Source organism: Amphiprion ocellaris, chromosome 22, assembly GCF_022539595.1.
Source record: "Amphiprion ocellaris isolate individual 3 ecotype Okinawa chromosome 22, ASM2253959v1, whole genome shotgun sequence".
Lineage (NCBI taxonomy): Eukaryota > Metazoa > Chordata > Actinopteri > Pomacentridae > Amphiprion > Amphiprion ocellaris.
This window is the reverse complement of record NC_072787.1, coordinates 26,953,662-26,974,699: the sequence shown is the minus strand read 5'-3', so window position 1 is coordinate 26,974,699 and position 21,038 is coordinate 26,953,662. Positions and strand designations below refer to the sequence as shown.

The 21,038-nt window shown below is 36.9% G+C and overlaps 2 protein-coding genes across 5 annotated transcripts in view; one reads left to right on the top strand and one right to left on the bottom strand.

Annotated features, from left to right (window-relative positions):
* Window positions 1–1,354: 1,354 nt before the first annotated feature.
* The window catches only part of dipk1c (divergent protein kinase domain 1C), a 41,735-nt gene continuing 22,051 nt past the window's right edge, over window positions 1,355–21,038 (bottom strand). The window contains exons 3-9 of the mRNA XM_055006949.1: window positions 17,022–17,225; window positions 15,554–15,607; window positions 14,750–14,940; window positions 12,809–13,118; window positions 8,954–9,118; window positions 3,520–3,594; window positions 1,355–3,300 (exon numbers count right to left, since the gene is read on the bottom strand). Coding sequence (XP_054862924.1) covers window positions 3,097–3,300; window positions 3,520–3,594; window positions 8,954–9,118; window positions 12,809–13,118; window positions 14,750–14,940; window positions 15,554–15,607; window positions 17,022–17,225 — 1,203 coding nt within the window. The 3' untranslated portion in view covers window positions 1,355–3,096. The remainder of the gene's footprint in view (window positions 3,301–3,519; window positions 3,595–8,953; window positions 9,119–12,808; window positions 13,119–14,749; window positions 14,941–15,553; window positions 15,608–17,021; window positions 17,226–21,038) is intronic.
* LOC118471154 (histidine-rich glycoprotein-like) overlaps window positions 19,581–21,038 on the top strand; it is a 40,906-nt gene continuing 39,448 nt past the window's right edge. For all 4 annotated transcript variants that reach the window (XM_055006952.1, XM_055006953.1, XM_055006950.1 and 1 more), the window contains exons 1-2: window positions 19,581–20,600; window positions 20,730–20,841. The gene's annotated coding sequence lies outside the window, so the exon portion shown is untranslated. The remainder of the gene's footprint in view (window positions 20,601–20,729; window positions 20,842–21,038) is intronic.

Genomic DNA, 21,038 nt, shown 5'->3' with positions numbered 1-21,038 from the left:
TACTTTATGGAAGCAGTGGAGCGACGCCAGCAGAGCTCTGGAGGACTTCCAGGTAAAACTTTCCTCCCAAAAAAAATGTTCTTTCTGTCTCAGTTTCTGTCTTAAAAGTCAAGGAATCAGCCTTAAGTGGAACTAATGCACATCAGGGCCTCCTTCACGTTTCTGCAGCAGTAATAAGAGTCCTCAGCAGACTCGGTTACACAAACAGCCGTCCAGTTTTTACTAAGAAATCCCCTCTGGATTCAAATACAAGTTTTACAGCAAAGAGTTTGACTTGTTAGTTTCCTTTTTTTTCTTCTTTTGTTGCCATGTTTTTGCTTCCAAGTTGTTTCTGACCCATTCTTTTCAAAAACATCGTCCTGTTAACCCTTTGAACTCCTAGCAGCAGTTTCTGGGTGTTTTTAGCTCCCGACTGATTTTTCCTCACTGTGGCTTCGTTTTTTACTGCAACATAAAATCCTGCAGCTCTACGGAAACAGACTAGACGGAGAAAACTCCAAATGAACCGAGAAAAGGAAAATAAAAGTTAATTTTCTTTATTGATTTTACAAAAATTGAAAAATCCTGGAGTCAACATGTTTTTCCAAGCACTCACATGTGTTCTAACAATGGAAAATAAAATGACTACACGCTATAAATACAAATTTTTTAGTTTTTTACACAATTTACTTAAATCAAACAGCTCATTTTTGGGTAAATATTTAAACGACATGCAGATTATAATGGTTTTCATAAAATATCGCGGTTTTAAGCTCAGACTTGTTTAATTTTTCTGATGGAACATGACAAAACAGATCAGGACCAGTGAAAAGTTGACATTTTTGGTGACTTTGTTTCTGCTTTTATAGTTTGTCTAAATGGAAAAAGTGTAATTTTTGTGATCTTTTAATTAGGGATTTAGCACCAGAACGTTCAAAGAAAATGAAATCTAAAACCAGCGTCTCGTCCACTTTGCTGCTATAATCTCTCTGTGGTATTGATAGTTTGGGTTAAAACAGCCTTTTCCACTCTGCTCACATCAGCTCTGAGGCCAGGAATCTCATTCTCAACTGGTGAATGTTAGATTTAAACTTCCAGTGTCACATTTCTCAGGTCATTGTTGTAGAAAGAGAAGCTTCAGGTGTTTTCCTGCACTTCTAACCTGGACGACGTCTCGTTCAGACATGTTGTGTCTACATTCAGCCTCCTGCTGTTGCTTCTCAGTTTTCTTCTTCGTTTCTGCAGAAGCACTGAAACTCGATCTTGGCAGATGTGGAAATGCAGATGTAGGGAAAAAACCCTCGGAGCTGGAATCTTTCCTTCTGCTCAATTAAATGTGACAGATCTAAGAGTGACATCAACCAAACCATCGGCATGAAGGCAAATGTCTTTATTTTCCAAAACTTTTCCATGAGTCAGTACATTGTGTTTTACTGGACAAATAATTAAATACGGTTTGAGGGAATTAAATGAAATTTTCAAAAACAGATGAGATTAGCCTTCACAGTCTAGAATGACTAAATAGAGGGAGTCATTTATAAACCAAACATTTCAGTCATTCATACAGTTAATTATGCTCGTTACCAGATGTGTAGTGTGAAGGTGGCCTGGTCCATTGGTTGGTCAATATGTTCTCACTTCCTGTGAACACTCCCGCATGTTTACAACTGTGGACTGGTCCAACCTAATGGAGAGTGATAGTTTGACTAAACGTTTACCCTCATCAGACGTGTGAGAACTAGTTGTTCAGGTCTGGAACTAGTTGTGCAAATCTGAGGATTAATTGCAGATTTCTGGAACTAGCTATAAAGTTCTGAGGACGAGTTGCAGAGGTCTGCAATGAGTTGTATATGTCTGAAGACTACTTGTAGATGTCTGAAACTATTTGTAGATGTCTGAGGACTAATTGCAGATGTGTGATTGTTGGTAGAGATCTGAAAGTAACTACTGGTACTGTTACAGTTGTGGAGGTCTACATCTAGCTGAAGACGTCTGAGAACTAGTCGTAGAGGTCTGCAACGAGTTGCACAGTTCTAAGGACGAGCTGTAGATGTGTGAGACCTAATAGAGGTCTGAAAGTAGCTGTAAAAGCCTATGGAAAAGTTGTAGAGGTCTTGGAATTAGACATAGAAGTCTAAGGACTAGTTGTAGAGATCTGGAACTAGTGAACCAGTTGTTAAGGTCTGAGAACTAGTTATACGTCTGGAACTAATTGTAGAGGTCTGTACACCAGTTATAGATGACTAGAACTAGTTGTAGAGGTCGGATGACTAGTTGTAGATGTCTGGAAAGAGTTATAAAAGTCTGAGGACCTGTTGTATAAGTCTAGAACTAACCATAGAGGTCAAAGGTTTAGTTGTCGAGGTCTGGAATACACTGTAAAGGTCTAGAGACTAGTTATACAGACCTGAGCACTAGTTGTGCAGGTCTCAAGATTAGTTCTAGAGATCTGAAACTAGCTGTAGAGATCTGAGAACTAGTTGTATAGTTGTGGAACTAGTTGTACAGGTTTGAATACTACTTGTAGTTGTCTGAAAGACGCATTACAGGTCGGAGGACCTGTTGTATAAGTCTAGAACTAATCATAGAGGTTCAAACATAGCCTAAAATTTTGATGAGGTTAGCTTGTTAAGGGGCACTATGACAAAGTTTCTGTGATTCTTAATGACTGCCGACAAATAATAAGTGAATCAGCCATTGTTTATTTATTGGGAAAGTCATTCCAAGTTACAAAACTTGTTTGACGTGATGAATAGTGGAAGGTTTTTTATATATCAACCTGAAATTTCAGAATTATCTTTAAAAATATCAATATTTTCTGCCATTAAAATTACAGTTGAATCACTGATGGTTGAGTTGGAATGATACTTTTGACGAAGAAGTCTATATTTACTTTGGAATCTCTCTGTGGATTGAGAATCTGTTTGCTGAGTGGCTCAAACTGTGGCTGTGGACCTTAAAATGAGTCACTGGATGAACAGTTTTCCATCGTTCAGAGCGTCTCAACGCTTGTTTCCCAGCTTTCAGTGGAAAACCTGCCCTCGAAGAAGGACCTGGTGATGCACGAACATCAGAGTTTTGGTCCGGTCTGGAGAAGCTTCCTGAGGTCTTCGTGGGTCAGAAGTTCAGCGCCGTGTGGACGTGGCCTTTTCCCTCCCAGGCTCCGCCCCCTTCTGCTGAACCCCCGCCCTCCTGGACGAGGCGGTTCAAGATGCTGAGGAGACGCTGGTGGATGTCCCTACCTCCTCTTCCTCCTCCTCCATCCTCCTCCTCGCTCCGGTCTGTTTCTGAACACTCCTGCACAGCTCGCTGCAGCTCCACCTGGTAGGACGAGTTTAACGTTACTGAAGAATCCTCACTTTAAACCCACAACACCGAAGCTTCTGGAACATTTCTCTGCTGCTTTTGTGATTTTGGTTTATCCACAGACATTCATGGTGCATCTATAAATGTCACTTTTTGCACTCATACATCTCCATATCATCCCACTCCCACCCACGTTCTTCGCTGTCAGGTCTATGCGTTCACTGTGAGTCGTACCTGCAGAGGAAGTCCTGCTTTGGCTCCGAGCAGAGTGGGAGAAAACCACGGCCTGAAAATCTTCTCACAAATCACCTGCAGAGAAGAAGAAGAAGAAACAAGAGAAAGGATCAGTGAAGACTAGGAAAAAATTAGATTTAAGATTTGAGATGGACAAAAAGATGAGTCGATGAAAGTTCTGCAGTATAAACAAGCGACAAACACTTTATCAATAACGGTAAGAATAACAGTTTGACAGAATGTCAATAAAAACAAGATGTAAAAATGACACAAAAACAACACAAAAATGACACAAAAAGCTGTGAAATGATTCAAAAAGACACAAAAATTGGACGCACAACACAAACAAAAATTATGAAAAGACACAAAGCTGACACAAAAGATGTAAAAATAACACGAAGACACAAAACTGATACAAAAATGAAGCAAAACATGTAAAAATGAATCAAAAAGACACACAAATGAGACAAAAAGGCACAAAGCTGACAAAAGATGTAAAAATTACTCAAAAAAACACAAAAATGTAGAAATGACAAAAAATTGTGAAAAGACATGAAACTGGCACAAAAGATTTAAAAATTACACTAAAAGCGACAAAACAACAAAAAAAGAAACAAAAACATACAAAAACAAATAAACACACAAAACTGATTACAAAAAAGTTGCAAAAATGACACAAAAAGACACAAAACTGATACAAAAAATACCCAAAAACGAGACAAATGGTTGCAAAAAGGCACAAAAACAGGTAAAAAGACACAAAATTGACACAAAAGTTGCAAAAATGACACAAAAAGACCCAAAACACCCAAAACTCATATAAAAATTACACAAAAAGACACAGAAATGACACAAAAGCTTTGAAAATGGCTCAAAAAGACACAAAACTGATACAAAAGTTGCACAAATTACCCTTTTTTCAGAATATGGTTACTATAAACGATTTATTTTTTGCAAATGTTTGCATGTGGAAAAAATGTTTTTCATTAAATATTGATTGATTGATTGATTTTAGGCTCAGATTTATGTAATTTTCTTGATAAAACACTGCATTATATATGATTAGTTCAAAGATTGTTGGATGATCTATTTTTGGTTTTTGCAGCTTGATGCTTTCATTTTGCTGATTTTTTTTAAAGAAAACATAGTGTTCCTCTCAGAGCTGCCGGCGGTTCTGGGTTCAGGCGGAGGTGAAACGGATGAAGAACATGAGAAACGGCGGAAACCTGAGGGAACACGACGTCTGCTGACATGTCAGTGTGTCATTATGCAGACGACGCCTCGTTTTTCATCGCTCATCTCCAGACAATGGCTTCTTTCTCTGAGCAGCTGATTGGCAGGCAGAGGGTCGTCGCGGGTCAGGCCTCGGAACGACCAATGGGAGCGCGGCGTGTCATCGAAATGTCATCGGCTCCGGCGCTCTTCACTCAGCTGCTTTTTCCTGCTTCCTCCCTTTTGTTCTTCACCTCCTTTGTTCTCCATCTTCTCCTTTTTCCAGCTCGTCGGACTCGTTTCTGATGCACGTCTGACTTTTTCTTTCTTTTTATTCTGGTCGTCTTTTTGTTTTCTCTTTCTGCATTTGTTCATTGTGACTTAATTCCTCTTTTTATTTTTTAAACTTCAGTTCATCTTCATTTTATCCCCACTTTCTCATCTAATTTCGTTTTGTCTTCCACCTTTTCCCATCTTTATTTCTCTTTTTAGCTCGTCTTTTGTTGTGGTTTTCTGTTGTTTTCTTGCTTTTCTTTAAATCTCTCTTGTTTATCTTGAAAAATGACACAAAATTGACATAAAATATTGAAAAACTGGACATGAAGAAGGCACAAAAGGACGCAAACTGGCATAAAAGATTAAAAAAATGGCATTAATATGACACGAAAAGAAATAAAAATGACATTAAAGATCAAAAAATGGCACAAAATTGACATAAATATTGAAGAAATGACAAAAAGATGCAAAATTGACATAAAAGATTAAGAAGATATAAAACTGACATAAAAGGTTTTAAAAAGTTAAAATAAATGTGAATAAAAATGTTCAGTTCCAGTATTCTGACTCATATTTGAGTATTTTAAACAGATCTGTAATTAAGTCTGTAATAATTATTAAAATATGTTTCTAAAAAGTATTTTAATTTAGTTTTTAAAATGACTTGATTAAAATGAGATAATTACCAAATAAATGTAATAATTAAACTAATTCTGCTGCTCAGAAAACATCCCATCATGACGCTAAATGTAAAATGAAAACTTGAAATCAGTATTTATTCTGATCAGTGTGAAAAGAATCCAGTAAATTCTTCGAGTTGTTGGTTTTTGTTTATATTTATGTATAGTTTAGATTTTTAAATGAGTCGGTTTAGTATTTAATATTAATAAAACTAATTAAACTCAAGTAAAATTGTTGTTTCAGATCATTTTTGCCGGGTTTTAATCCTTAATATTTAAATTATTCAACTTTTATTTTCACTCCCACATTAGTTGATGAGTTTATTTTGTAAAAACTGCTTTTATTTCCTCCTGATTTAATTTAACTGTAAACTTCTTCAGTTATTAATTTAAAGTTCCTTTTTATACACAGAAAATTCAGCATAATTAATGTTAGAAATGTTCTGAACTTCAGCGAATCAGTTTCTCTGTGGAGTAAATGAACCTTTCAAAGTAAAACACCGTTATTATATTAATACAACTGAAGTAGAAAAATACACAAAACAACATAGAAATGAAGCTAACAGGTAAATTCTCACCATAAATCCATCTGTCTGAGTTTTATTTAATTATTTCTAACTTTGGTCGGTTCGTGTTTGTTCTGATTTATAGTTTTTATCTTTTTAAATTAATTTCTTTCCATTTTATTTCATCTTTTTCTGAACTTTCTCTGTTTAAATCTAATTGTCTCCAGTTTCTCTGCCGCTCAACATTTCAGGTTTCTGGTGTCACGAGACGTCCGATCCCACGGTCGGCACGGCGATGAGAGTCTCCGGCCTGTTGTCACGGCGATGAGAGTCTCCGGCCTGTTGTCACGGCGATGAGAGTCTCCGGCCTGTTGTCACGGCGATGATGTCGGGTTTGGACTTTTTAGTTTCCTCAGAGTCTGACAGGCCGAATTCTTCTTTCAACAATAATGATAATAATAATAAATTATTGTGGTAGTAATTATAATAATATACTATTTTTATTGTTATTATCATTAGAAGTACAACTTTACTTGAGTTGAATTAGTTTTATTAATTCTAAATATTGAACCGACTCATTTAAAAATTTAAAATATCCAGAAATGTAAACAAAAACCAACAAATCCAAGAATTCACTGAATCCTCAGGGAGTTTATCTAATTATTTCCTATTTTTGGTGCACTAGTTGGTGTGTTTTTAATTAAAATCACTCATTTATCTTCTTTTGATTATTATTCTGTTCACGCTAAATCTGATTTTGATTTTGCTTTTAGAATGCCCTGATGAGACACAAAATGGAAAAAAAAACTATCTACTATTTTACTTTATGATCCAAACAACTTGTCATGGTCTAGAAAATATTTTAAATTTATAGTTTTACTAATTTATAATCTGCAGTTAATGTCTTCTCTGGAGTTTTTACAAAGTCGTCCTGCGTTTGACGGCCCTGATTTAATGGATTATTTCTGCCGACTGACTGAAAATAAATGATTGTTTTCGGTCAATCGGCAGTAAAAATGAATTAAAATCGATGACAGATTAATCATGTTCATCATAATAATTATTCTGTCATCGACTTTAATTCATAATAAACTTAAAACCAACAATTTTATGGCTTCGGTAGAAACCCTCGTTCAGTTTTAGCCACAAACCAAACTTGTCTTCAGGAGAGTTGAACCTTTAAATGATCCGTTAGGAGAAAAATTAAAGAGTTTTCTGCTAAAAACAACCTGTCAGCAGCTCAGTAATTATCCCTCATTTTCATTCCACAATAATTGAAAGTTGTGGAAGATCGATCGCTGCAGATTCCTGAGAGTCTGAAGAAGCAGGAATCTGTGGAGTGACGAGGCCTCGAGGCTTCGCTGGAAATAAAACTACGCTTTGGTTTTAAATAAAGACGCTATAAAGTCATTAAACTTCAATTTTTTACACCGAAACTTCAACATAATTAATGTTTAAATGTGAAGAAATTTCTCTACAATATAAATGAATCCTTTAAAATGAAAATATGTTAATATATTCTGACAAACTTTTTAGATTTTAATAGTTATTGTATATTAGGATCATTTTAACTGTATTATATTTGTAATTATTTATATTTAACTCCTATTTAGTTATTAGAATTATTATTATGTAGTATTTATTTATTATGGACTTTAAATATCTATAATAAGTAACATTGGTAGCACATGGAATTATGTATATTAATTAATTAATATAATTCAATATATATATAATAATTGTTAAGTAAATTGTTTTAAAATTAATTATAGTTTATATATATATATAGTTTTTATATTTAATTATTATAATTCTATAATATTTATCTTTGACTATTGTAATTATTACAACTTTATTTTAGTTGAATATTATTAATCACTTATTGTAATTTATTATTTTTATTAAATGACAGTGTGTGTTTTTAATATAATTCAATGTATATAAAAATTATTTTAAAAATTTTTTTCAATAAATTGTAATTTATTAAAACAGATAAATGCATGCTGTAGAATTTAACTATAATTTAAGACTAAATTATTCTAATTCCATAATATTTATCTTTGATAATTATAGTTATTACAACTTTATTTTTGTTAAATATTATTTATTATTTATTTCTATATAATATTTGTCTTTAGTAACATTTAGTGGCATCATGTGTTAAAAAAGCAATAAAGTAAATATTGAATGCTTTAAATTTTAATTGTATTTTAACAGAATTTAGTATCATTAAATAATTATATATATTAATTTTTATATTTGATAATTATTAGAATGATCACAACTTAATTTATTCATAAATAATTATTTTATTTATATTTAGTGAGCTTTAGTTGCATTGTGTGTGTTTGTGTGTGAACAAAATCAATAAAACAAGTAAAATATAAAGATATTTTTGCATAATTTCATATTATTAAATTGTTAGGTAGTAATTATAATTAATATTTCTATTTTAATAATAATTATTGTCATTGTGTGTGTGAATGAAGTCAATTAAAACATTGGTTTGCCTGAAAACTGTAAAATGTGTTTTTTTCCAGCATATTTCTAAAAAGTGACAGTAATAAACTACAAAAAAAAGTTATATTAAAATGATTTATCGTGAATTATTCCTGCTTTTTTAGTCAAACTTAGATGTATTTTATTTATTCTGCTGTTTAACTCAGTCTGTTCTTTACATTTGGAGTGTTTTGATTTTAAAAGTTGAATCTAAACGGGTGAAACTTGAGTCCATGTCAGTGTTTTTTTGTTTTTTCTGACCTGCAGGTTTGTGTTTCGTCGTGTCGGGCTGCAGCGGCGTTTCATCGGGTCACATCTGGACGAACAGTCGAAGAAGTTGCAGTCGTCGTCGCTGCTGCAGTTCTGGTCCAGGATGTCCCTCATCTTGGGCTCGAAGAACGCCATGTCCACGTCGATGGCGACCACCTGACGCAGGTACAGCAGCGTTTAGGCTTCGATTTCATTTAACGACGACAATACGATCACAGCTGAGGGACTACAATGACATTCAGACATAAAAAGACAACATTTTGAGATAACTCCAAATTCATGGGGTGGCAAAAGTCAAGATTTGGAGTTGAAAAATTTAAATTTAGGGGTTAAAAGTCCAAAATTTTGAGATAAAAATATGAAATTCAGGGATAAGATGTCAAAATACAGAAAAAAAGCCAAACTTTTGAGAGAAAAACTTGAAATGTGGAGATAAACAGCCAATTTTTTAAAATAAAAACTCAAAATTTAGAGACAAAAAGACAGCATTTTGAGATAAAATCTCAAAATTCAGGTGTAGAAGTCAATGTTTTTAAATAAAAAGTCCAAATTCATGGAAAAAATTTCCAAATTTTGAGATGGAAATTCAAACTTAAGAGACAAGAAGTCAACATTCTTGAGATAAAATTTCGAAATTCGGGATAAAAACTCAAAATTTTGAGATAAAAAGCAACAAATTTTAAATAAAAACTTGAAGCATTGAGATAAAATGCCAACATTTCCCATTTCAGGACTAGGAAGTCAAGATTTTGAGAGAAAAATTAAAAATGCAGGAACAAAAAGTCAAAATTCAGCGATTAGAAAAAGAGAGAAAAACTGAAATGAATGTTTTTGCTTTATTTATTTATGTCAACATGAAATGCTGACATAAATAGTGAAAAAAGCCAAAAATTTTCAATAAAAACTCGAAGTTCATTGATAAGAAATTAAAGTTTAGAGATAAAAATTTGAAATTCAGAGATAAAATTTGTGAATTTGGGGATAAAGCCAGAGGTTTAAGATAAAATCTTGAAAATCAGGTATAGAAGTCAAAATTTAGAGATAAAAGTTTAAAATTCAGCAATTTTACATGTTTTGTTCATTTCATATCTTTTTATGGTTGTTTTGCATCATATTTTCTTCATTTTAGATCTGTTTGTTGCGTTTTTTTATCTTTTAAGGTGTTTTTTTGTCATTTGTGTTTGATTTTTTTTGACATTTTGGTGGTTTACATCTCTTTCTTGACATAATTCTTCTCTTTGTGGTCTTTTATGTCTCTTTATAGTTGTTTTGAGTCACATTTTGGTTTTTTTTTCTCTCTTTTCTGGTATTTTGTGTCTCTTTGAGGTCATTTATGTCTCTTTTTAGGTTTTTTTTGTTACATTTTAGTCGTTTTGTTTGTGTTTGTTGCCATTTTATCTGGTTGTCGAACCTTTCCAGAGTCAGCCCTTCATGTTTTTTTTCACTGTTTTGTTTTCTTGAAACATCAGAGTTTTTCTTCCTTCTGTTTTCACCGAGGACTTGATGGGAGCTCTCCTTTAATTTTCCACGTTTTACGGTGTTGGCATTATAAACGGAGTGATCCTGCTAATCCAACATAATGAGGTTTCCTTGACATTCTGTGGAGCCACGTTGAGCCGTTGTTTCCTCTTTTCCCAGTAATCGTTGGGCTGAGCAGCCGGAGATAAAATATCTGAGGTTGTGATTGTTGGCTGGAGCTGAATTATCGACCGTCTCAAACCGGCCGATAACGCTGGAAAAACAAACCGGCAGCTCAGGTTCTCAGCGCTGCTCTGCTTTGATTCCCAACTGAAGGAAAGTCAGCGTTTTGTTTGGCTTTCCTCTTACAGCTAAAATAAGCAGCTTGTAATTCTAATACTGCAGAAAGTCAGAATGAAGGATGAGGAGTCCAAGAGCAGAGAGATTTCCCACGAGAACAACTAGTTTCTATCAGATTTGGCCATTTTATATTTCTTTGTTGCCATTTTATGGATCTTTAGGGTGGTTCGGTGTCAGTTTTTGCTTGTTTTACGTCCCTTTGTGGACATTTTTCCATATTATAGAAACATCCTGCAGTTCAGCCAAGAACTTCCCATTTCTGGTCTTTTATGACTCTTTATGGTTATTTTTAGTCATATTTTGATCATTTTGCATCTCTTTGATGCCATTTTTTGTCTCTTTGTGGTTGTTTTGTGTCACATTTTGGTAAAACAGCAGTTTGTTTACACCGAGAAACTTGATTTTTGTCATATTTTGGTGATTTTGCATCTCTTTGTTGCCTTTTTTGTCACTTTAAGATAATTTATGTCTTTTTCTGGTCTATTTATGTCACTTTATGGTTGGTTTTGCCATATATTGGTCATTTTGGATCTTTTTGTTTCCTGTTTTTGTCACTTTAAGATAATTTTCTGTCTCTTTCTGGTATTTTTATGGCTCTTTGTGGTTGTTTTTTGTCATATTTTGTGTAAAACAGCAGTTTGTTTATACCGAGAAACTTAATTTTTGGCATATTTTCGTCATTTTGCTCCTCTTTGTTACCATTTTGCATCTCTTTGTGTTATTTTAAGGCTCTTAATAGTTATTTTGTGTCACATTTTGGTAAACCATCAGTTTGTTTCTGTCATATGCAGACACATCCTGCAGTTCAACCGAGAACTCCCTGAATCTTGGTGATTTTGCATTTCTTTCTTGTCATTTTATGTCTCTTTTAGGTCTTTTTATGTCAATTTATGGTTATTTTTAGTCATATTTTTATAATTTTGCCTCTCTTTTTTGGCATTTTTTGTCTCTTTATGGTTGCTTTGTGTCACATTTTCATAAACATCAGTTTTTTGTATACGGTGTAAACACAGCCTGCAGTTCAACAGAGAAAATTCATTTTTGTCATGTTTGGGTATTTTTGCATCTCTTCGTTTCCTTTTTTCGTCTTTTTGTGGGGTTTTTTGTGTCACGCTTTGTGTAAAACACCAGTTTGTTTATACTGAGAAACTTCATTTTGGTCACATTTCTCTTTGTTGCTGTTTTAATTCTCTTTTACGCTCCTTTAAGGTTGCTTCGTGTCATATTTTGATCATTTTGCATTTTTTCATGTCTCTTTGTGGCCTTTATATGGCTCTTGATGGTTGTTTTATTATCGTATGTTGGTCATTTTGCATTTCTTTGTTGTCATTTTGCATTTCTTTGTTGTCATTTTGCATTTCTTTGTTGTCATTTTGCATTTCTTTGTTGTCATTTCATTTCTTGTCATTTTAATTCTTTGTGGTTCCTGTGGTCAGAATCTCCTGTTTTTTACATAATCTGGTTATAGCTAGCAGTTTATTTTGGCTGAATTTCTAAATTAAACATGTAGAATGAAGTGATTTTAAGCCCAGATTTGCTAAAGTTTCCCAGCAGAATGACCAGTCACAGATGAGGAGTTCAAGGACCTTTGGAAACTTGACTATTCTTTCTGTTTTTACGGTTTCTGGTTCTGGTAAATGGTGTCATTCTGGCTGTTTTTTGAAGGCAACATGTCTTTTCAAATGCAGGGTTCAGAGGATTAAGGCTTTGACTTCCTGTCTGGGTGTTTTCGGTGAATGAATGTCCTCACAGAGATAGAAACAGACCGGTGTTTTTGCATAGTGACCTTCTCCTCCAGCAGCTTCTGCTTTCAACTTAAAAAACATCTCTTCAACAAAAAGCTCACGTAATCCATTGTCCACCGTCTGATTTCCATCTCTGCTCTAATAGCTCTTTAAAACACGTCCTTTTTATCTCTTTCCTGCCTTTTATCTCTTCCTGCCCGCTCTGCTTTCATCCTGCTGCTGGTCTTTATGTCCTCTGAGGACGTTCTGAGTCACTGCGGAGGAGAGAAGAACTCAAACTCACCGTCAGGTCCTTCCTGATGGCGAAGTTCTCCGGCTTGATGTCGCAGAGGTGCAGCTTGTGGGTGAAGTCGTTGTCGAAGTGCCACACCATGTCCAGGAAGCTCAGAGCGATGCGATGCACCATCTCCCTGGAGGTCCACCTGCCCCGAGCCCCGGCCCCGTTCTGCTCCTGCAGCCCAGGAACGGCCACATCGTCCAGGGAGAAGATGTTCTGGTCCCAGGCGTGTCCGGCCGACAGATACTCCACGGCGTAGAAGTGACCGCAGGAGCCCAACACTCTGGCCACGTGGCTGCTGAGGTCCTGCAGGACTCTGGAGGACAGATGGAGGCTTTAGGTACCAAAGAAGAACTCATCCTCAGAGTGTTAATATCAAATCTGACTCCTGGCACACGTTTCCTCACAGTCAGCTCATTTTTCAATTTAACGTCCTGCATGCTCAAAAAGAACAACATTCTGAGATAAACGTCCTCATTTTGAGATAAAATCTTGAAATTCAGCTATAAGAAGTCAAAATTTCAAGAAAAAGTATTGAAACTCCGAGATAAAAAATCAAAATGTTGAGATAGAAGCTTGAAAGTCAGGAATAAGAAACCAAAATTTTAAGATTAAGATTTTAAATTCATAGATTAAAAAAAAGTCAAAATCTCAAGATCGAAATGTGAAATTCAGTAATAAGAAGTCAAAATTTTTAGATAAAGACTTGAAATTCAGAGATAAAAAGTCAAAATCTTGAGCTCGAAACTAGAAATTTTGAGGTAAAGACAATTTTTAGACAAAACATGAAATTCAAAGATATGAAGTGAAACTTTTGAGTTTTTGAATTTCAGAAATAAGAATTCCAAATCTTGAGACTAAAGCTTGAAATTCAGGGATAAGAAGTCAATAATTTAAAATACAAACATGAAACTCAGAAAAAAGCAAAACTTCCAGTTCAGAGTTTCACCAAAACGTCCCTGAATGTTTTGTGATGTGACTGCTGGTGTTTTATTTAGAATCCTGCGAGCAAATGTTTAATAAGACATGTCCTGAATTTCAGCTTAGATTTGCATCATTTCAGCAACACGTCACAGATGATTAGTTCAAGGACCATCAGAAAGTGGAAAATCTTTTGACTGTTTCTACTCTGATAAACGACATGTTTTGCTGACTTTTTTCTAAAAGACAAACCTGCTGGTGGGTTTAGGGGTTCAAAGATTTAAACTTTAGTCTCACAGAACTCTTCATAAGTCAGCAGCACATTTTTAAGGCTAATAATGAATAATAATCTCCATTTTGAAGGTAAGAAAAGAACATGCGTCAGAGAGAATCAGGGGGTTAACATCAGCTGCAGGTTGTTGTGGAGTTTCTATGAGCTCATGTCTCGTCTTCTACAGATCAGAGATGATTCCTCAGGAGTGTTATTTTCTGTCTGACCTCTTATCGAGCGGCAACAACAGACTCATCTCGTTGTGTATTCAGTCTGCAGACATCAGGATAAACAGCAGCAGCGCAGGTCGACTTTATTTCTGGACTCGGTGGAGTTTTGGCTTCCAGCCGGCTGCTGTCTGAAGGTAAACCTTTTGTCTTGTTGCTCAGAACTCAAAACTTCTCACACTTTCAAGGTGAAATGATCTTATTTCATCAAACCGCAGAACAAAGTTACATTTTTAATAACAGATCTCAGATGTATGCTATATGATGCACTGTCAGTAAATGTTTTAAATAGTTTTAACAATTTGCTGATAATGATGAGATAAAATCTTAAAATTCAGAGACTAAAAGTCCAGCTTTTGAGATAGAAATCTTCTTCTTCATTGTTTAAATTCCTAACAGTTACTAATTAATGATTAATCATTAACCTTTCCTGGTATTGATCAGATAAAAATAGACAATAAATTGACATTAGGGTTCTACTAATGTGCTGCCCTCCATATTTAAGGTGGTGTAATGCAGCAGCTTTACCTGAGGAAGGTGAACTCCTCCTGCTGCAGCAGCGACCACAGCGAGGCCAGCTCTGCTCTGGAGTAGCTCTTATCTCTGCTCTTCAGCTTCTTCCCCCAGAGTCTGGCCAGAGAGCCGTTCCCTCCTCCTCCTCCTCCTCCTCCTCCGTCCTCGTCCTCGTCCTCCCCGGCCAGCCCCAGGGAGTTCCGTACCTGAGGCCAGAAGAAGAAGAAGAAGAAGAAGAAGAAGAAGAAGAAGAAGAAGAAGAAGAAGAAGAAGAAGAAGAAGAAGAAGAAGAAGAAGAAGAAGAAGAAGAAGAAGAAGAAGAAGAAGAAGAAGAAGAAGAAGAAGAAGAAGAAGAAGCAGCAGCAGCAGCAGCAGCAGCAGCAGCAGCAGCAGCAGCAGCAGCAGCAGCAGCAGCAGCAGCAGCAGCAGCAGCAGCAGCAGCAGCAGCAGCAGCAGCAGCAGCAGCAGCAGCAGCAGCAGCAGCAGCAGCAGCAGCAGCAGCAGCAGCAGCAGCAGCAGCAGCAGCAGCAGCAGCAGCAGCAGCAGCAGCAGCAGCAGCAGCAGCAGCAGCAGCAGCAGCAGCAGCAGCAGCAGCAGCAGCAGCAGCAGCAGCAGCAGCAGCAGCAGCAGCAGCAGCAGCAGCAGCAGCAGCAGCAGCAGCAGCAGCAGCAGCAGCAGCAGCAGCAGCAGCAGCAGCAGCAGCAGCAGCAGCAGCAGCAGCAGCAGCAGCAGCAGCAGCAGCAGCAGCAGCAGCAGCAGCAGCGTGAGGTTTGACTCCACAGAACGGTTCTTTATCAGCTGGAACCTGACGTGACTCACCTCCAGAGTAGCGTAGAAGACCACATCCAGAGGGGAGAGCTCCTCCGCCGTGTCCTGTGGAGCAGAAAGCAGCTTTAGAAACCAGCCGAGCTCCTGCACTGCAAAAACTCTAAACCTGACCACGTCTGTTTGTCTTATTTCTAGTCAGAACGTCTCATCCCACTCCATTTAAGATAAATTCACTAAACAAGAGACATTTCAGCAGATGGAGGGACTTGTTTTAACCCTGGTGTCGTCCTGCAGGTCACATTGACTCGTTTTAAAGTTTGAAAATGTGGAAAAAAACTAATATTTTCACAGTGAAACTTCTGATGTCCACATTTTCACCATTTTTGGGAAATCTTTGAACATTTTTTGGTGGAAAAAAAAGAAATGTTAAAAATGTTTCTTAAGAACATTCACAAAAAAATCAACCAAACTCCAGTGAATTGTAAATTTTCAAAATTTCAAAATTTCAAAATCCAGTGAATTTCACTGGATTTTGTTTTTTTTATCTGAATGTTAGTTTTACTGATATATATGGAATCACTTTAGATATTTTCAGCATTTTTTTTGAAAATATTACAAGAATTTTCTTGCCAAATTTGGGGGATTTTTCAACATTTCTGGGAAATCTTTGAACATTTTTTGGTGGAAAAAAAAAGAAATGTTAAAATGTTTCTTAAGAACATTCGCAAACAAATAACCAAAATCCAGCAAATTTCGCTGGATTTTGGTTGATTTTTATGAATTTGTGAATGTTCTTAAGAAAACAGTAAAAGTTTTACTGATATATATGGAATCACTTTAGATATTTTTAGGATTTTTTTGGAAGATTTTTAGGATTTTTTTGAAAATATTTACAAGAATTTTCTTGCCAAATTTGGAGGATTTTTTTTTAAAATAAAACTTTTAAGGAATTATTGGAATTTTCTTCCAGAAGGTTTTGCAAATTTTCAGAAATTTGGGGAATTTTTTTGCTGAATTTTTGGATTTTTCTCAGACAAGGAAACAATATTTTTGGGTGCCTGTAAATGAGGATAACAGGAGGGTTAAAACAATGCATCTTAAATATCTTGTTAAGTCAAAGAATCTTGAAATTATCTTGTTTTGAGTTGTATGTTACAAGAAAACTCAAAATAAGTTTAATACATCTCAACTTAGGAGGTTACATGAAAGCGAAAATCTATTTTTGAGAGAAAAAGTGCTGTTTTTTTTTAGCATATCTGGCTTATTTTAAGACACCTAAGCTTGACAATCCTGGTAAAATAGAGCTTAAAATAAGTTTTCCCAGCTAATATTAAGATCTCAATATTCTAAATATCATATGTTATTTCTAGAAATCTTACCAAGCCATTTTTCACTTGTTCTATTGGCAGATTTTTTTCACTTATTTCAAGGTAAAATTTCCTTGGAATAATTTTTTTTTCTTGTTTTGACAGGAGCATTTTTTCCAGTGTAAAGGACGGACATGAAGACCAGACGTCACCTGGTAGTCCAGGATCCCCAGCGGCTCGTACGAGGAGAAGTTCTCCAGCTTGGACTTGAGGATGACGGGGTTTCCTCTCCAGCGAGCCTCGATCACCTTCTTCCCGTTCTCGTAGTAGAGGCAGCGTTTGTACTCGACCAGGCGCAGAACACAAAGATCCTCGCACATGTCGCCGGTCACCGAACCCTCGCCGAACTCCAGACACTGTGGGAAGCAGGCAGCATCACTGAGACCAGAGCACAACCTCCAACATGTTTCTGGGCCTTTATTTCCTGCCTCCGTCACAGTTTTATTCACTGTGGCTCATTTTTCACTGCAACACGAAGACCTGCACCTCCAGATGGAAACAGAACAAACACGACCAGTTTACAAAACAAAACTGGAACCAATGTGTTCCCGAGGTCATCGACAGTGTTTTGGGTTTTTAAGGTTTTTTTGTTAATGACAGTATCTGAAAAGTCAGCATTCTGAAATAGTCACAATTACATGAAAACTGGAATTTTAGAGATAAAAGGAAAAATTTAGATTTGAAAACTCAAAAGTTAGACAGAAAAGTTTTAAGGTAGAAAGTCAAAATTCAGGGATAAAAAGTTAAAATTTTACAATGAAAACTTGAAATTCAGAGATAAAAGTTAAGATTTTACAATGGAAATGTGAGATTCAGAGATAAAAAGTCAGCATTTGGAATTGTAAATTCAACATTCAGAGGTGCATTTCTGGTGAGTTTCTAAATGTGGACATTTAGAACTAAGTGTTTCTAATGAAATGTCAGGATTTGAAGGTGAGATTTGGTTATTTTTCAGATAGAATGTGGCGTATAATGACTGTTCTCTGTCAGCGCAGCTATCATCTAATGCTGCGTTTATCCTTTATCCTCCACAGCTGTTTTTCTTCATCCTAATCCGTGAAGGAGATGAACCGACGTGTGAGTGAACACGCTAATGGCCGTCTGAATCGCTCAGTGTCTGCAGGTGCCGAGGTTCTGGATCAGCGGCGTTTCGGTCGGAGATTAGCCGGCTAATCCTCGCTCTGCCCACATTCCAACACAAACATCAGTCAGCGAGGAGCTCAGAGGCTCCAACACCTGCTGGACGGTCGCTGCTGCCTCGTACCGGCTGGAAAGCAGTTTTTAGCTCTTTATCGAGGCACCGAGATCCTAAAACTTCCACTGTTGTTTCTCAGCAGAGCATTGATTCAGAATCTGTAGTAGATCTGAACGTAGATCAAAAAATCTCCAGCTACGGCAGGGTTGAGATATGAAAAAATAATTAAACCCACCCATCTTTGAGGACACATTAACCCTCCTGTTGTCTTCATTTACAGGCACCAAAAATACCGTTTCCTTGTCTGAAAAAAATTCAAAAATTCAGCAAAAAAATTCCCCAAATTTCTGAAAATTTCCAAAACTTTCAGGAAGAAAATTCCAATAATTCCTTAAAAGTTTCCCTTAAAAGTTTTTTTTTTTTAATCCACCAAATTTGGCAAGAAAATTCTTGTAAATATTTTCAAAAAATGAGTAAAAATCTTCTAAAAAAAATCCTAAAAATATCTAAAGTGATTCCATATATATCAGTAAAACTTCTAGTATTTTCTTTAAGAACATTCACATAAAAATCAACCAAAATCCAGCGAAATTTGCTGGATTTTCATTGATTTTTTTGTGAATGTTCTTAAGAAACATTTTTAACATTTCTTTTTTTTTCCACAAAAAAGATGTTCAAAAATTTCCCAAAAATATTGAAAATGTGGACATCAGAAGTTTCACTGTGAAAATATATATATTTTTCCACATCTTCAAACTTTAGAACAGGTTAATTTGACCTGCAGGACGACATGAAGGTTAAAGAGAAAAACAGCAGCTGAACAATTTAACTGAAAACTCTACAGCTGTTCTAGACGAAAGTAACCCGAGTCAGGAAGCGCAGCAGACGGACAGACGAAGAGGACGGACAGACGAAGAGGACGGACAGACGAAGAGGACGGGAGGACGAAGAGGACGGGAGGACGAAGAGGACGGGAGGACGAAGAGGACGGACAGACGAAGAGGACGGGAGGACGAAGAGGACGGACAGACGAAGAGGACGGGAGGACGGACGTGTGTGTGTGTGTGTGTGTGTGTCTGTGTCTGTGTGTGTGTGTGTGTGTCTGTGTCTGTGTCTGTGTCTGTGTGTGTCTGTGTGTGTGTGTGTGTGTGTGTGTGTGTGTGTCTGTGTCTGTGTCTGTGTCTGTGTGTGTCTGTGTGTGTGTGTGTGTGTGTGTGTGTGTGTGTGTGTGTGTGTGTGTGTGTGTGTGTGTGTGTGTGTGTGTGTGTGTGTGTGTGTCTGTGTGTGTGTGTGTGTGTCTGTGTGTGTCTGTGTCTGTGTGTGTGTGTCTGTGTGTGTCTGTGTGTGTGTGTGTGTGTGTCTGTGTGTGTGTGTGTGTGTCTGTGTGTGTCTGTGTCTGTGTGTGTGTGTCTGTGTGTGTCTGTGTGTGTGTGTGTGTGTGTCTGTGTCTGTGTGTGTCTGTGTGTGTGTGTGTGTGTGTCTGTGTCTGTGTCTGTGTCTGTGTGTGTGTGTGTGTGTGTGTGTGTGTGTGTGTGTGTGTCTGTGTGTGTGTGTGTGTGTCTGTGTGTGTCTGTGTCTGTGTGTGTGTGTCTGTGTGTGTCTGTGTGTGTGTGTGTGTGTGTGTGTGTGTGTGTGTGTGTGTGTGTGTGTCTGTGTGTGTGTGTGTGTGTCTGTGTGTGTCTGTGTCTGTGTGTGTGTGTCTGTGTGTGTCTGTGTGTGTGTGTGTGTGTCTGTGTCTGTGTGTGTCTGTGTGTGTGTGTGTGTGTGTGTGTGTGTGTGTGTCTGTGTCTGTGTCTGTGTCTGTGTCTGTGTCTGTGTGTGTGTGTGTGTGTGTGTGTGTGTGTGTGTGTGTGTGTGTGTGTCTGTGTGTGCTGATGGACTCAACAGGTGTGGGAGGGGAAGTGTTGAGAGTCAAAGGAATCTCTGAAATTATCGTCTCTTGATTCTCTAATAGCCCCTGATGTCTCTCATCACACTGTCGTTTTGTGTCTTTTTAGTCCTTTTGTACCTTCTCTTAGTTGTTTTGTGTCTGTTTGTGGTTGTTTTGTGTCTTTGAGGTAATTTTGTGTCTCATTTTGGTTGTTTTGTGTCTTTGAGGTAATTTTGTGTCTCATTTTGGTTGTTTTGTGTCTATTTTCAGTCATTCTGTTTGTGGTCGTGGGTGTTTTGTGTCTCTTTAAAGATGTTTTGTGTCGTGATTGCACACCAAGACACAAACATCCACAGTTATGTTTTCAGGCATCTTTTGATTTCTATGTTTTTACATTAAGACTCGTCTTTTTTCTGATCGTGGCTCCAACTTGTGCAGGAAAATCTCTGAAATGTTTTTGTTTCTTCTTCTATCTTTAGCTCCTCGTCCTTTGGGACCAGACGAGTCCTTCTGCGTTTGTCCCGGTGGACTGGGACATCTGCAGCCTGTTCTCCAGCGCTGCCTCCACATATCCGCTGTAATTCCCTGGATTTCCTCCGTCTTGCATCACGTCAGGCCATGCAGCTGCTGTAAACTGTGTGGACAGATGAGCTCTGTGCCTTTAATGTGTGTTCGTGAGGTTATTTGTGTCCTTCCAGAGGTCTCACATAGCTCCAGTTTGACACATTTCTTGCAGTTTGTTTGATATTTTCTGAGGTATCGGTCTGTGACCTTATTTACCACGTTGTTGTACAGTCCAGGAACATGAACAGACCTGCAGAGATTCTACTGTTTCCTCCTCGTTTCTCATCCAACTGAAGTCAAACTTCACCCTCAGAACTATGAAACTTCCATCCATCGTCCATCGGTTTGTTCCAGGTTTCACAGCAACTCTCTGTTGTCTTTGTGTCTCTTTAATGTCACTTTATGTCTTTATGTGGTCATTTTGTGTCTCTTTTCAGTCATTTTGTGTTTATTTGAGGTCATTTTGTGTTTATTTGAAGTCATTTTGTATATTTTTTTGTCCTTTTGTGTCTCTTTGTGGTGGTTTTGTGTCTTGCTGTC